This window comes from Oncorhynchus nerka, linkage group LG24 (genome assembly GCF_034236695.1).
Source record: "Oncorhynchus nerka isolate Pitt River linkage group LG24, Oner_Uvic_2.0, whole genome shotgun sequence".
Classification (NCBI taxonomy): domain Eukaryota; kingdom Metazoa; phylum Chordata; class Actinopteri; order Salmoniformes; family Salmonidae; genus Oncorhynchus; species Oncorhynchus nerka.
The window spans coordinates 70327476-70344020 of NC_088419.1; the positions used below are offsets into that span (position 1 = coordinate 70327476).

The 16545-nt window shown below is 43.4% G+C and overlaps 2 protein-coding genes across 6 annotated transcripts in view; one reads left to right on the forward strand and one right to left on the reverse strand.

The window, feature by feature from the left end:
- The window catches only part of LOC115108524 (DCN1-like protein 4), a 17549-nt gene extending 13757 nt beyond the window's left edge, over nt 1–3792 (forward strand). Inside the window, exons 10-12 of the mRNA XM_029632983.2 lie at nt 113–217; nt 322–424; nt 525–3792. Coding sequence (XP_029488843.1) covers nt 113–217; nt 322–424; nt 525–580 — 264 coding nt within the window. The 3' untranslated portion in view covers nt 581–3792. The remainder of the gene's footprint in view (nt 1–112; nt 218–321; nt 425–524) is intronic.
- On the reverse strand, nt 3519–16380 carry LOC115108522 (leucine-rich repeat-containing protein 26-like). Of its 5 annotated transcripts, none has more exons than XM_029632979.2 (5): nt 16201–16375; nt 14911–15360; nt 7635–7804; nt 7160–7495; nt 3519–6974 (listed from the first exon to the last, which is right to left on the reverse strand). In XM_029632979.2, the coding sequence occupies exon 5, from the start codon at nt 6099–6101 to the stop codon at nt 3855–3857; it is 2247 nt and encodes a 748-aa protein (XP_029488839.2). In that variant the 5' UTR covers nt 6102–6974; nt 7160–7495; nt 7635–7804; nt 14911–15360; nt 16201–16375; the 3' UTR covers nt 3519–3854. The 5 variants fall into 5 exon arrangements, with proteins under 5 accessions (XP_029488839.2, XP_064865187.1, XP_064865186.1 ...); XM_065009115.1 differs by having other exon boundaries at nt 7635–10669; XM_065009114.1 differs by having other exon boundaries at nt 7635–10672.
- Nucleotides 16381–16545: the final 165 nt, after the last annotated feature.

The following is a 16545-nucleotide window of genomic DNA, read 5'->3' on the forward strand; positions in this document are numbered from 1 at the left end:
GACCGTTACTAGTAGGCTTACTGTATTACTTAATCACTTACAGTTAAATATTTACATTGAGTCGTATTTGACCCGGGACCTTAGCGATGTCTGTATATTTTTGATTGTACAGGAAAAGGACCAGAGGAGTTTAGACCTGAACACCGCCAAGTGCATGTTGGGGCTTCTCCTGGGAAAGACTTGGTCACTGTTTCCTGTGTTCAATCAGTTTTTAGAGGTATGGAGTCTAGCCTGTGTAACATTTAACTTAATAAAGTGAGGGAACTGTGTGTGAATGTAGTGTTCTTTGTATTGACTGCCTGTCTATGTTAATTTATTTAGCAATCCAAGTATAAGGTCATCAACAAAGACCAGTGGTGCAACGTTTTAGAGTTCAGCAGGACAATCAACCTGGAACTCAGTAACTATGATGAGGATGGAGCCTGTGAGTATCCACACGCACACTGACACTAATACACTCATTCTCATAGTGGTACAGCTGATCAATTCCCTAATGTTATCATTCTTTTCTCTCATTTTGTCAGGGCCAGTTTTGTTGGATGAGTTTGTGGAATGGTACAAAGAAAGAGAGATGTCATAGCATCAGGTACACTGCAACAAACGTCAACAAAACAACATAATACGACGACGACGGCTATGAGAAAACAAACTATACAAAATGGAGAGGTGCGTGTCAGCGATGACAGGTGGTGCTTCCAGGTAATGATTGCAGGGGGGTGTAAGATACAAAACTGGGTGTAAACTGCCCTGGCGAGATTGGGATGTAGATTACTTATGGTCACTATGGAGACGCCAACTATGTCCGGGTAATGTTCCCTACCCATGTTGCATTGTGGTTAAGCACATGGCAGACCCTGTGGTGTTGCATCCCCTCACTGTGTGCTGTGTGATAGGATAACTGTTCTCATGAGTGGCTGACGTGGCCTAAATGGTAATTAGAGAAAAATCCACTCTTCAACCCCTCGCTCCCGTGAGGAGGAATTAAACAAACAAAATCCCTCCCTTTTGAACAGTCGGTCTTCGTCTTAAATCAAGGTCACTTTGACCTGGGCACATTTGAATATTGTATATCCGTGCTTTGAACTTGATCTGTGCTTGTCTCTTTATAACCTACAGAACCCATCGTTTCTATCAGTTTTGTCCTATATTTGGGTTGAATTGGAATTCTTAAAGAAGTACATTGTCAGGCTGAGTGTTACAGTAGTTGTTCTTTTAGCCATGGTCCCTAAAGCTGTTACAGATGGAGGATGACACCTCCACAGTTTACTATAACTAAGTCATTTGTGCCAGTGATTTGAGCCCCCAGTGGTTTTCATCCCCATGCTCACTATGATACCACCAGCCTGTGCTAAAGTATTTTAGCCCCCCGCGAAGGCTTCAGTTGACCTCATACCACAACTAACCAATCAGCAGTGCTACCTATAAACTCTTATTACAGTGCAGTGGTCAGTTGTTAGTGGACTGGCCAGCATTCATGGTTTACGTGACCAATCTATGTTTCTAAGCTGTAGGTTTGTACGTTTTTTTTCTCAACATTTTTTCTGGAGTTTGCTTTACTTGCTCAACACACCCGTGTGCGCGCACACACAGTGGTCAGGGATTAGATCAGGATGAAATGAGACTTTTGGGCTTATCATTCAAGAGGTCTCAAAACCATGGACATTGAAGGGTTAGAGTTAGACCATGGACATTGAAGGGTTAGAGTTAGACCATGGACATTGAAGGGTTAGACCATAGACATTGAAGGGTTAGAGTTAGACCATGGACATTGAAGGGTTAGAGTTAGACCATGGACATTGAAGGGTTAGAGTTAGACCATGGACATTGAAGGGTTAGAGTTAGACCATGGACATTGAAGAGTTAGACCATAGACATTGAAGGGTTAGAGTTAGACCATGGACATTGAAGGGTTAGACCATAGACATTGAAGGGTTAGAGTTAGACCATGGACATTGAAGGGTTAGACCATAGACATTGAAGGGTTAGGGTTAGACCATAGACATTGAAGGGTTAGAGTTAGACCATAGACATTGAAGGGTTAGAGTTAGACCATAGACATTGAAGGGTTAGAGTTAGACCATAGACATTGAAGGGTTAGACCATGGACATTGAAGGGTTAGACCATAGACATTGAAGGGTTAGAGTTAGACCATGGACATTGAAGGGTTAGACCATAGACATTGAAGGGTTAGAGTTAGACCATAGACATTGAAGGGTTAGAGTTAGACCATAGACATTGAAGGGTTAGACCATAGACATTGAAGGGTTAGAGTTAGACCATAGACATTGAAGGGTTAGAGTTAGACCATAGACATTGAAGGGTTAGAGTTAGACCATGGACATTGAAGGGTTAGACCATAGACATTGAAGGGTTAGAGTTAGACCATGGACATTGAAAGGTTAGAGTTAGACCATGGACATTGAAGGGTTAGAGTTAGACCATGGACATTGAAGGGTTAGAGTTAGACCATGGACATTGAAGGGTTAGAGTTAGACCATGGACATTGAAGGGTTAGAGTTAGACCATGGACATTGAAGGGTTAGAGTTAGACCATGGACATTGAAGGGTTAGAGTTTGACCCCTGTGACAATGCTATGCTTTTGCTAATGTTCTTGTAACACATGTATAAACTTTTCTCTGGCTGTGATGTGACGCTCAATTGTCATGAGTGAAACGTTGCACGCTCTCCGTCAGAATGGATGAGATTTTTGAAAACTTTTTTTTTTTTTTTGTACAGGAATTTGTGCTTCATTTGATATCCTCCATGTTGTCTTAATGCTTTATGAAAACCATTATTGTGTATATTTAGAGCTGAAACACACATGTAACCTCATTTGAGGAAGAGGAGTTCCCTTCTTCATTTACCAACCCCTCCCCCTATCACACACAGTAAAAACAACAAAGTCAGTCTCTCAAACAAATGGACATGAACTGAAATTAACATGAGACTGCGTTGTAAGAATGATGTCAGATCTTTTGACATGTCAAACCCAGTGGCATCTTATCCACAACTAAAGCATATACAGTAAATGGATCAATTTATGAAGTAGTAAGGTCACATGAGATCTCCACGATGCTTTGGCTTCCCTGTCCAGTCATCAGTATATTTGTCTATATTAGGTTTTTGGAGATGGAGCTAGTGGCTGGACTGCACACTAATAAGTCTAATTCAGATGGTGTTCTACATTGGTAATGCAGGAGGTTGAACAACCCTGTCCTGACTATATGTATGTACAGTATGTGTTTTCACTGTAACCTACAGTATCTCTATATTAACTTACTGTTGTCATTCATTTTTGCTTTGCCATCTTCCTTTACAGAAAGATTCAAATGTGGTTTGTGATGAGATGTTCGTTGTGTGTTTTTAAATTGCACAGGATCATGTTTGATTCCGCTACTGTAGGCCTAATGTATTTTTACTATTGCATTACCACAGTAATTACCACGTCATGTGTGCACCTTATTATCCAGGTACCCATAGATCAACTGATATAAAAACATCAAACACAATATGGGCGACTTTCATTACAGGTTTATTTATGATAGTGTCATGAAGAGGATTTTGTAGCAAAATAGAGGGGAGTAGGGTACTGGGTGAGTAAAGTAGGTGGATATGAATCTGGGAAATTGGGTTTTAATGGTCCCACCTTTTATTTGCCTCAGTCTGAAATAATTCAGTCACTTAAACAGCTATTTTCATTAAGACAAACATGTCTGGTGTTACTCATTTACAACAATGTAATAACAGTATAATTCTGTAAAATAAAAAACTTACGTTTTAACAACTTTCATCTGCTGCATTAACTTCTCAGGTGATTTCTTTAATCAGTACAAACAATTACAGTGGTAGCTCTCAAGCTTCACTGCCCTCTTTGTGCGTTTCAAAATGGAGGGGGGGGTTGGAGTAGGTCATATTGAGGTCACCAGAGGTAGAGACCTCACTACACCGGGTGGTCATAATGGTTTCTGAGGTAATGCTCTGATATGGACGAGATATGCCGAATGGTTTAGCAACCACTAACCCCATATAGCTCCGGTCTCCCTGTGTCATGGAGTTACAGCCAAATCCATCCATGGCTCTCATCTGTTGTTCCCTACTCCTCCATCCAGACCCTGCTGCCTCCTCTCCCTCTGGGGATGGTGGAGGTGTTGCTGGGGCATCCGGTAGAGCCAGGGGGGGCTGGATGTCTACAACTAAGCGCTTCCTGTGTAGGGGAATTTGGAGTGAATACTCTCCTCTAGGCCTCGCCTCATCTGTGGGGGTGGAGAAAAAGTTTGATGTTTTGTACAATGACAGTTGGGGAGAGGGACTGATTTCTTCAGTAGGGTTACTGTAGTCTGCTCCGGTACTCCTCCCCACCTCGTCTGTGCTGCTGTCTGAGGCATCAAAGTTGATATTGAGCGCTCTTATTTGGGAGAAAGAAACATTCATGTCTGTAGAACTTTCCTCTGTGTCCCTTCGTGTTCTCTCTGACAGCGCCTTCACTTTACCAAGCCTTGGCTGATCCCACCCGTCCTCTGCTTCGGTTTTCCTCTCCACCTCATCTGTGGTACTGGCTGAGTTGTTAAAGCTGATATTGAGTGTTCTCCTTGGGGAAAAATAATCTGTGATGGCTTTAGCTGGTTTCATTGTGTGTTTTGGAGTCTCATCTCCACTCTCACAGCTGGAAGAGGATGATTTGGCAGGTGGAGCTTCCTGAGGGGGCTGAATATTCTGACGCCTCCTAAGTCCAGGGATGTAGATTTTAACTGATGGCTCCTCAGCTCTGACCCTGTCTGAGGAGGTGGTGGAAAGGAGTGATGTTTTGGGCAAAGACATTTGGGGACGAAGCTTGCTGTCTTCATCAAAGTCTACACCCTTTGTTCTGGTGACACTCTCGTACCTTGTCATAGACTCATGTTGATATTGAGAACTCTCGCTGGAAAAGCCAATATTTAGATCTTTTCTTGGAGAGAAAGATACTTTAGTTGATGTGTCTCCAGATCTGAGAGAGTAATCCCTATATGTGACGTCAGGGATCTTAGCTTTCTCTTTTCTTTTTCGGTTCATTGTAGTCTGATCCTCGCTCCCGGTTCTAGAAGAGGATGAACCAGAGGGTGAGGGTGTTCTTGGGGCAGCAGGTGGAGCTTCCTGAGGGGGATGGCTATCCAGACGTCTCCCAAGTGGGGGGACATAGAAGAGTTGAGTTTGAGAGTCTGAAGAGGTGGAGAAAGGGAGGGATGTTTTTGGCAAAGACAGCTGTGGAAGGGGCTTGGTGTATTTCTTAAAGCCAATATTGAGAGTTTTCCTTGGCACCAAAGAGACAGTGTCTCCAAGACTGAGAGATGGATCCCTGTACATGACATCTGGAACTTGAGCTGAATCCTCCTCGTTCACGGTGCACTTTGTGGGTTCATCCCCACGATCACTGGACATATCATAGCACTCCTGTGTTTTCAGAGCACTCTGAGCTTCCTGTATCAGTTCACCCACATTCTGGACAATCATCTTCTCCTTCACTACCTCCATCTCTGAGTTCACAGTGTACACTGTAGGTTCATTCCCACTGTAACTTAGGTTCAGCTCCAGCAGCTTATTATTCTCCCTCTGGTCTTCCACCAGCGGTTCTTCATTCCGAGCTTGTTCATACTTCTTTCTCAACTGATCGTCAAAAGCAGAACCTGAGAGATCTTGACTGCTGGACTGTGCCGATGCACCTCGGATAGAATCAGGAAACTCAAAGCTCTCTCCACTGTCATTCCACAGCTCAGGCTCCATGGGGTTTGGATCTGCCTTGATTGGTTTCCAATCCCTAAAGGGCTCAGCTGTAAATCCAGGGATCTCACCCACGCTGCCGATCTTGATCTGTGGCACATCAACTTGTTTAACCATAGGGAAATCTGAACTCTGCTCAAAGGAGTCATCTTCCTTCTGGAGGGATTGATGTTCCCAGGGATTGTTCTGGGTCTTGCACTTCTCTTCCAATCTTTGAGCCAAATAGTTTTTGGGCCAGTGCATATCCTGATCCCTATCCGGCCTCTCCTGGTCAGAGTGTGAAGACACGGACGAGCTTCGATATCCCTGCAACTGTTCTGGGTCAGGGATGGGTTCAAACTCCATGCCATGGTGGGTATGGACTGGGTGAGCACCCACTTGTGGTTCACTCAGAGAGACACCAGAGAGTTCTCCACTATGGGTGTCTGTCTCTGGGCTGTCCTGTTGGGAGCTGCCTGAGCTGACAGAGTCCTGTGCCCTGGGCTTCTCGTCAGGTGGGTGATGGACCTCAAGGGAGGGGTGTGAGATATCCTTTGCATAAACATTCTCATATGTTGCTCATATAATAAGGGATCAGAGTAGCATTCTCATATTCCCCAGCGAGGTTGTCCTGTCTGCCATTGGCCACCGTATCATAGTAAGGAATGCTACTCTGATCCCTTATTTCTGAAGGATGTCCTCTGAATGTCACACTACTCTCCCTGTGTGTTCCTAGTTCCTCCTGCGCCTCATCTGAATAGGCGCCATTGTCGTAGGGGCCCTGCCCAGCAGAGGAGACCGACTGGGCTGGGGAGGAGCTTTGCTTGGTACGGTTACAGCACCTCCTCCAGAGAGGGTCCAGGAGAGGTCTGGAAAGAGCACCAAGTATAAATGCTAACAGGAAGGTGATGAATACAGACAGGCAGACAGCCAGGACCAGGTCAGACTGTGTTCTCTGAGAAGCCCTGTGGAGATCTAGAGAGTTCAGGTCTGTCCCCTGATCCTCCCTCTGTAGGCTGCCTACCTCTGTGTGTATCAGCTTCCTCTCCCCGTGTAAACTCCTAGTGCCTCTGCTTTTCCTCTGTGTCTTATGAACATGGATGTTAAATACAGATATATATTGTTCTTCTGGCCCAGATATGCACACGTACAGCCCTGCGTCTTCCTCTGTGATGTCACTGATCTGCAGGCCCATCTGACTTCCAGAAACTTGTCCATTAGTCGTCCACCATGTTGAATCTAGAACAAATACATCAGTGTATTACTGTCATAAAGCCAAGCATGATTACATTGTTTTATCATTAAGGCTGCTACTTTATTCACATCACATATGATTGATCTGAAATGTAAGTTGTTACAAACAAATGTAATATTGGTGTAATGCAACAAGTGAAAGGCAGCAGCTTCCTGTCTGGGTGTGTTACCTTGCCGCAGGGCAGCAGGATCTCTTTCCCCTCAGTCACTGTCACATCCTGGTGGAGCCCCTCCCTGTTCTCCGCTGTAGAGCAGGTGAGGTCACTGTCCTCCAAGTGTAGCAGGTCTCTACCTGTGTGGGTGGAGGGGGAGGAACACACCACCCCCCTCCAGATCTGCTGTTGGGCCCTTTGCCTATCGTAGGCCATCCACCTCCTCACACTCCGCAGGCTGCAGTCACACCTCCACCTGTTACCACTCACCTCCACCAGGGCATTCAGGTTACGTAGCGACAGGTAGGCGGATGGAGAGATTGTGGTCAACAGGTTGAAGCTCAGATCCAGGACCTTTGAAGGATGTCATTATGAAAATGATAGGTATGTCAGAAATCTGTTTTATAGTACTGAGCTCAGGTGAGGTTTGGGTCAGGTGGTAACCAGATAACATGTTGTGATGCAGTAGTTACTATTAATGATTTGTAGTTACCCTGAGCTCTGGGAGGTCCTTGAGGGCATGTGGGTGGAGGTTGGATATGTGGTTGTGCTGCAGGCAAAGCTCTCTCAGATGGGGGCACCTGCAAAGATCTCCAGGTTGCAGACCAGAGATCCTGTTGTGGGAGAGCTGAAGCACCTGCAGGAACTCACTGCCTCCCAGGCCTAGTGGACAGCGCACCAACATAGTCCTCACATTAGTGGCATAATGTCAGATGACTAGGATGGCACCGGTTTGTCCTCAGTAATGCACAGAACATGGTAATCATGAGGTGGTTGACTATATGATCACAGAAGTCCCCTTCTCATCTTTGTTCTGTATGTGGGCAGTAAGCTGACATGCCATTCCTCCCATTGCTTTACGAGCAGGGGACCATCCTGAGATGAATGAATACCTGCCCTTACATGTCCCTGCCTACCTGTCTGGGAAGACACAGCAACACCTGCTCCCTATACCTGACATGACTGAACTAGGAGGCACTGATAGCATTTGTTTACCCCCACTATAGGGTTTACTTCCCTGGGCCATTGTGGTGACACCTCGGTGTACAGTACTACGGTGTGATGGTAACAAAGACGCAGAGGCATTATCACTACAAGACATTGGGGACACTGAGTTATTGACAATCAAATGGTTTTGTACTTGGCACAGATTTGTTTTGAATTAATTATATGCTAAACAGTATGTCCTGGCTAGAGTATAAACAAATTACTAGGGTTGGGTAGCCTAGTGATTAAGAGCATTTAGGCAGTAACAAAAGGTTGCTGGTTCAAATCCTGAGATGACTAGGTGAAAAGCCTGCCTATGTGCCATTGAGCAAGGCACTTACAAAGTATTAACTTAAGGGGGCTGAATAATTTTGCACGCCCAATTTTTCAGTTTTTGATTTGTTAAAAAAGTTTGAAATATCCAATAAATGTTGTTCCACTTCATGATTGTGTCCCACTTGTTGTTGATTCTTCACCAAAAAATACAGTTTTATATCTTCGTTTGAAGCCTGAAATGTGGCAAAAGATCGCAAAGTTCAAGGGGGCCGAATACTTTCGCTGTAACCCTAATTGCTCCTGTAAATCACTCTGGATAAGAGTGTCTGCTAAAATGGAAATGTTATGACTGATTCAGGCCAAGGATTTCTGTTGACAGAATTGAGTTTACACTGATTTTCAGTCTCTCCTGCGGTCTCCTCTTTTCACTAGGCTGACACTGCTGTGCTGAAGTGAGGCATTGTGGGTCTGGGCTTCCTTAGAGGAGCGCTAGGAGACTGAGCAGAATACCAAGCAGCACGGAGAGGCCCCTGTCTCACAGAGCAACTGCCGACAGTCCTCACAAACATCAAACAAGGAGAAAACACAATCATCAGTGAATGCATACACAACTAAAAGGTTCAACTCCTTTGATGGCATTTTTTTTTTTAAAGTAAGATAATACTACTGTAAAATTATGATTGAGGCATTTTCCTCCTTTAAAACACAATCATTACACTTTTACACCCTCTGATGAACCATTGGAATGTCAGTAAACAGCGTCTACAATTGGCTGAAGATTGTACAATGATTTGTCAAGTTCATTTTGTGATTGACTGGGCCAGTTTAATCATTTCCGAAAAGAGCAAAGTCCTAATTATGTTGGATAATCATTCATAAGAGTATGGGTGTTCATGCATGTGCGTGTACGTTGCATTCAGAAAGTATTTAGACCTTGACCTTTTCCACATTATGTTACGTTAGACTTATTCTGAAATGGATTCAATTGTTTTTTTCCTGTTTAATCTATACACAATAGCCCATAAAGACAAAACAAAACTTTTTTGGAAAGTTTAGCAAATGTTATAAAAATATCAGAAATATCACATTTACATACAGTACCTGTTAGATGAATTTAGTTCTTATGTGTTCAACAACCAATTCAATTTAAAACACTGTTTTATAAGAATTTGTAAGATTCTTATTTGCATAAAATAGACAGAGACCAGTCAATCAAAATTAGCCAATAACATTTATTCTCGAGAGCGCTCTGGTCATAATACCATGTATATTGGTTTATATACCTCACATTTCGTCCAATAACGTTTTAGATCCTCTTCTATGACAAAGACAAAGCAGCTTCAAAAGTCCATTCCAACCCACTAACGCATATACATTACACACTATATCTGGATTATCTCCTGAAGTCTCACCACAGTTTATTACCACTTAGCAGATAGTTCCAGTCCCCCCCAGATACGGAAAACCTGGAGGGGCTCTCGCTGTCTTATTTTATCTTCACAGATATATAGCTGGGTCGGTTCAAACATAGGTTAAGGATCCTCTTTGTTTTCGTTAGGCACACACATGCATTCCTCTCTTCCCCCCCTCCAACCCAGTTGGAGCTGTGTTTATTATTTTTAATTACTCCTTGTTCATGCTACATAACCTCTAATCCTAATGGTTAAGTTTCTGGGTAGAATTATTTAACCATTTATCTTAAACCTTGATAAAATATCTTAACAGTACCAGTCAAAAGTTTGGACTCATATACTCATTCCAGGGTTTTTCTTTATTTTTACTATTTTCAACATTGTAGAATAATAGTGAAGACATCAAAACTATGAAATAACACATGGAATCATGTAGGAACCAAAAAAGTGTTAAACTATATATTTGAGATTCTTTAAAGTAGCCACCATTTGCCTTGATGGCAGCTTTCATGGGATAGTCCCCTGGAATGCATTTAATTTAAGAGGTGTGCCTTAAGTTTAATAGTGGAATTTCTTTCCTTAATGTGTTTGAGCCAGTTGTTGTGACAAGGTAGGGGTGGTATACAGAAGATGGCCCTATTTGATAAAAGACCAAGTCCATATTATGGCAAGAACAGCTCAAATAAGCAAAGGGAAATGACAGTCCATCATTACTTTAAGACATGAAGGTCAGTCAATGCGGAAAATTCAAGAACTTTGAAAGTTTCTTCAAGTGCAGTCACAAAAACCAGGCGCTATGATGAAACTGGCTCTGATGAGGACCGCCACAGGAAAGGAAGCCCCAGAGTTACCTCTGCTGCAGAGGAGAAGTTCATTAGAGTTACCAGCCTTGGAAATTGCAGCCCAAATAAATGCTTCAGAGTTCAAGTAACAGACACATCTCAACATCAAATGTTTGGTATTGGTATTTGGTATTTTATTGGATCCCCATTAGCTGTTGCAAAAGCAGCAGCTACTCATACTGGGGTCCAACACAAAACATGAAACATAATACAGAATGACACAATACAGATCATCATTAGACAAGAACAGCTCAAGGACAGAACTACATACATTATTAAAAAGGCACACGTAGCCTACATATCAATGTATACACACAAACTATCTCGGTCAAATAGGGGAGAGGCGTTGCTTTATCTGTTTTTTTAACTGTTCAGAGGAGACTGCATGAATCAGGCCTTCATGGTCAAATTGCTGCAAAGAAACCACTACTAAAGGACACCAAAAAGAAGAGACTTGCTTGGGCCAAGTAACATTAGACTGGTGGAAATCTGTCCTTTGGTCTGATAAGGCCAAATTTGCGATTTTTGGTTCCAACTGTCGTGTCTTTGTGAGACAGAGTAGGTGAACGGATGATCTCCGCATGTGTGGTTCCCACCGTGAAGCATGGAGGAGGAGGTGTGATGGTGTGGGAGTGCTTTGCTGGTGACACTGTCAGTGATTTATTTAGAATTCAAGGCACACTTAACCAGCATGGCTACCACAGCATTCTGCAGCAATACGCCATCCCATCTGGTTTGCACTTAGTGGGACTATAATTTGTTTTTCAACAGGACAATGACCCAACAAACCTTCAGGCTGTGTAAGGGCTATTTGACCAAGAAGGAGTGCTGCATCAGATGACCTGGCCTCCCCAATCACCCGACCTCAACCCAATTGAGATGGTTTGGGATGAGTTGGACCGCAAAGTGAAGGAAAAGCAGCCATCAAGTGCTCAGCATATGTGGAAACTCCTTTCAAGACTGTTGGAAAAGCATTCCAGGTGAAGCTGGTTGAGAGAATACTAAGAGTGTGCAAAGCTGTCGTCGAAGCAAAGGGTGGCTACTTGGAAGAATCTGAAATATAAAATCTAATTTCATTTGTTTAAAACCTCTTAGCGTCCCCTGAGACGTCTGCGTCCCACCCAGCCATCTGGAAATGCAAATGCGCTACGCTAAATGTTAAAACTCAAACGTTCATTAAAACACACATGCAGGGTACTGAATTAAAGCTACACTCGTTGTGAATACAGCCAACAAGTCAGATTTTTTAAATGCTTTTCGGCGAAAGCATGAGAAGCTATTATCTGATAGCATGCAACACCCCGAAATACCTGAAGGGGACGTAAACAAAATAATTAGCATAGCCCGCCGGCTATGCTAATTATTTTGTTTACGTCCCCTACACAAAACGCAGCAATAAAATATAAAACATTCATTACCTTTGACGATCTTCTTTGTTGGCACTCCTAGATGTCCCATAAACATCACTATTGGGTCTTTTTTTTCGATTAAATCGGTCCATATATACCCTAAATATCGATCTATGGAAAGTGTGTGATCAAGGAAAAAACAGCGTTTTAAAACGCAACGTCATTTTTTTAAATTAAAAAAGTTGACGATAAACTTTCACAAAACACTTCGAAATACTTTTGTAATCCAACTTTAGGTATTAGTAAACGTTAATAATCTATCAAATTGATCACGGGGCGATGTGTATTCAATAGCTCCACGTCTTGAAATCATGTTCGGAAATTTCTCATCCAAAACATCCTGTCAGAGACCGGAAGGAATGGGCTCTCTCTTACTCGTTTGACCAAGAAACAAAGCCCAGGCAATTGACAAGACTGGCGACATCCTGTGGAAGCTGTAGGACTTGCAATCTCAGCCCCATGTCATTTGCTTTCCAATAGACAATACATGCAAGTGGCGCATTGATATATTTTCCAGTTTTCAGTGATCAGTTTTTCTTGCGCTTTTCGATGAAACACACGTTATGTTATAGTCACAGCCGTGATTTAACCAGTTTTAGAAACGTCAGAGTGTTTTCTATCCACACATACTAATCATATGCATATACTATATTCCTGGCATGAGTAGCAGGACTCTGAAATGTTGCGCGATTTTTAACAGAATGTTCGAAAAAGTAGGGGGTAGGCTTAACAGGTTATTAACACTTTTTTGGTTACTACATGATTCCATATGTGTATTTTTTCATAGTTTTGATGTATTCACTATTATACTACATTGTAGAAAATAGTAAAATAAATAAAAACCCTGGAATGAGTAGGTGCGTCCAAACTTTTGACTGGTACTGTAAGTATTCAGACCCTTTACTCAGTACTTTGTTGAAGCACCTTTGGCTGTGATTACAGCCTCGAGTCTTCGTAGGTATGATGCTACAAACTTGGCACACCTGTATTTGGGGAGTTTCTCCCATTCTTCTCTGCAGATCCTCTCAAGCTCTGTCAGGTTGGATGAGGAGCGTCGCTGCACAGCTTTTTTCAGGTCTCTCCAGAGATGTTTGATCGGGTTTAAGTCCGGGATCTGGTTGGGCCACTCAAGGACATTCAGAGACTTGTCCCGAAGCCACTTCTACATTGTCTTGGCTGTGTGCTTAGGGTCGTTGTCCTGTTGGAAGGTGAATATGCGACCCAGTCTGAGGTCCTGAGCTCTCTGGAGCAGGTTTTCATCAAGGATCTCTCTGTACTTTGCTCCGTTCATCTCCTTTCTTCTTCAAACCTGAATAGTTTCTCAGTCCCTCCCACTAAAAAACATCCCAACAGCATGATGATGCCACAACCATGATTCGCTGTAGGGATTGTGCCAGGTTTCCTCCAGAAGTGACACTTGGCATTCAGGCCAAAGAGTTCAATCTTGGTTTCATCATGTTTCTCATGGTATGAGAGTCATTATGGTGCCTTTTGGCAAACTCTAAGTGGGCTGTCGTGTGCCTTTTACTGAGGAGTGGCTCCTGTCTGGCCACTCTACCATAAAGGCCTGATTGGTTGAGTACTGCAGAGATGGTTGTCCTTCTGGAAGGTTCTCCCATCTCCACAGAGGAACTCTAGAGCTCTGTCAGAGTGACCAACGGGTCACCTCCCTCACCAAGGCCCTTCTCCCCCGATTGCTCAGTTTGGCCGGGCGGCCAGCTCTAGGAAGAGTCTTGGTGGTTCCAAACTTCTTCCATTAAAGAATGATGGAGGCCACTGTGTTCTTGGGAACCTTCAATGCTACAAAACATTTTTGGTACCCTTCCCCAGATCTGTGCCTTGAAAGAATCCTGTCTCAGAGCTCTACTGACAATTTCTTCAACCTCATTGCTTGGTTTTTGCTTTAACCTGCACTGTCAACTGTGGGACCTTATATAGACAGGTGTGTTCCTTTCCAAATCATGTCCAATCAATTTCATTTACCACAGGTGGACTCCAAGTTGTGGAAATATCTCAAGGATGATCAATGGAAACAGGATGCATCCGAGCTAAATTTTGAGTCTCATAGCAAAGGTCTGAATACTTATGTAAATAAGGCACTTCTGTTTTTTTTATTTTTAATAAATGGATTTTTAATTATGTTTGTCAATATGGGGTATTGTGTGTAGATTTGAGGATTTAAAAAAAATACATTTTAAAATAAGGCTGTAACGTAACAAAATGTGGGAAAAGTCAATGGGTCTGAATACTTTCCGAATGCACAGGTAACTGCCAAAATAAAGGAAACACCAACATAAAGCGCCTTAATAGGGCGTTTGGCCACTACAAGCCAAAACAGCTTCAATGCGCCTTGGCATAGATTCTTCAAGTGCCTGGAACTCTACTGGAGGGATGTGACACCATTCTTCCACAAGAAATTCCATAATTTGGTGTTTTGTTAATGGTTGTAGAAAACGCTTTGTCAGGTGTGTTCAATTGGGTTGAGATCTGATGACTGAGCAAAAACACACACACACCCATGAAACCTCCTATGCTCCTTTGAGACCCCTCTTTCAAAGACACAGAGATATTCTAGCCATGGTAGGCAAAATAATGGGCAACTGGGCATTTTTATATATGACCCTAAGCATGATGGGATGTTAATTGCTTAATTAACTCAGGAACCACACCTGTGTGGGAGCACTTGCTTTCAATATACTTTGTATCCCTCATTTACTGAAGTGTTTCCTTTAATTTGGCAGTTACCTGTATGTGTGTTAGGCAAAGCAACCTGTGATTAGTGGAACTACATTTATAGTACAGCGAAGCAATTCCTGATGTGTTAGAGTGTGTGTGTGACTCACCCTCAGGGATCATCTCTAGCTGGTTCCTCTCAGCAGACAGCATCTGCAGGGCCGGGGCCCAGGATACACATCTTCCTCTGTTGTGTGAGAGGGGTATTCTCCCATGTTTACCCCTCCAGTTCCTCCCCACACACAGAGACAGGTGAGTGATGCTGTTGTGTCCAAGCCATAGATTATTAAGCCCCCAACTTGGCCACGAGGGTTCAAGGGAGTTCAGGAGGTTGTGAGATAGGTCTAGATCATTTACGGTGGAAGGGATGTGTTGTGGGGCCTTGGAAAGGCCAGCAGAGGAACAGTTTAACAGAGGACCTCTCTGACAAAGGCAGGACTCAGGACAGGCAGGGGGAGTCGGAGAACACTGGAGCCCCTGGACGAGGAGGAGCAGCATTGCAGCACAGAACATCCACTGAGACACGGCCATCACAAACAGCCCAGTGCCCATAAGTAGACCTAAAAGAGATAACTAATGTTAGTGGATTACTGGATTACTGCAACTCGCTGTTGGCTGGGCTCCCTGCCTGTGCCATTAAACCCCTACAACTCATCCAGAACGCCGCAGCCCGTCTGGTGTTCAACCTTCCCAAGTTCTCTCACGTCACCCCGCTCCTCCGCTCTCTCCACTGGCTTCCAGTTGAAGCTCGCATCCGCTACAAGACCATGGTGCTTGCCTACGGAGCTGTGAGGGGAACGGCACCTCAGTACCTCCAGGCTCTGATCAGGCCCTACACCCAAACAAGGGCACTGCGTTCATCCACCTCTGGCCTGCTCGCCTCCCTACCACTGAGGAAGTACAGTTCCCGCTCAGCCCAGTCAAAACTGTTCGCTGCTCTGGCCCCCCAATGGTGGAACAAACTCCCTCACGACGCCAGGACAGCGGAGTCAATCACCACCTTCCGGAGACACCTGAAACCCCACCTCTTTAAGGAATAGGATAAAGTAATCCCTCTCACCCCCCTTAAAAGATTTAGATGCACTACTGTTCCACTGGATGTCATAAGGTGAATGCACCAATTTGTAAGTCGCTCTGGATAAGAGCGTCTGCTAAATGACTTAAATGTAATGTAAATGTAGTGACTTGTGAGTTTCAACATTAAAGACAATGTATGAACACATACAGTATTGAAGGTAAATTCAATAGATATACCCTAATATACCAAGAGTAACACATACAACAGCATCCAAATAAAGTCCAAACACACGCATTACTCTCAAATTTAGAAACATGCATTGCAAAATTAGCACACGTCATACACACAAATGTAAATGAATGCGTGAAAAAAACTCACTCACCCCTCCGTGTCTGATTGTATACAACCAAAACGAACTCGACTTTCAGTCTCTCCCAAGTACATTGGCAAAGGTAGCAGATTTCAACAACTTTTTCTCCTGTAGTTTCAGATCAAAGTCTTCAGTGTGTATTGACATGTTGAGTCAGACATGCATTCACAACAATGGCATAAACGTTATGCTGATTCCCTCAATCATTCACATGGCGTGGTTAATGTCTCACCAGGACGTTGTTTTCTTGTCTTTCACAGTTAACTGTGCTGCCAGAAACTAATGAAAAGGACAACTACGCCATAGCTTGGATTTATTATTGATTGATAAATAACTGGATCGGAACAGATTTCATGC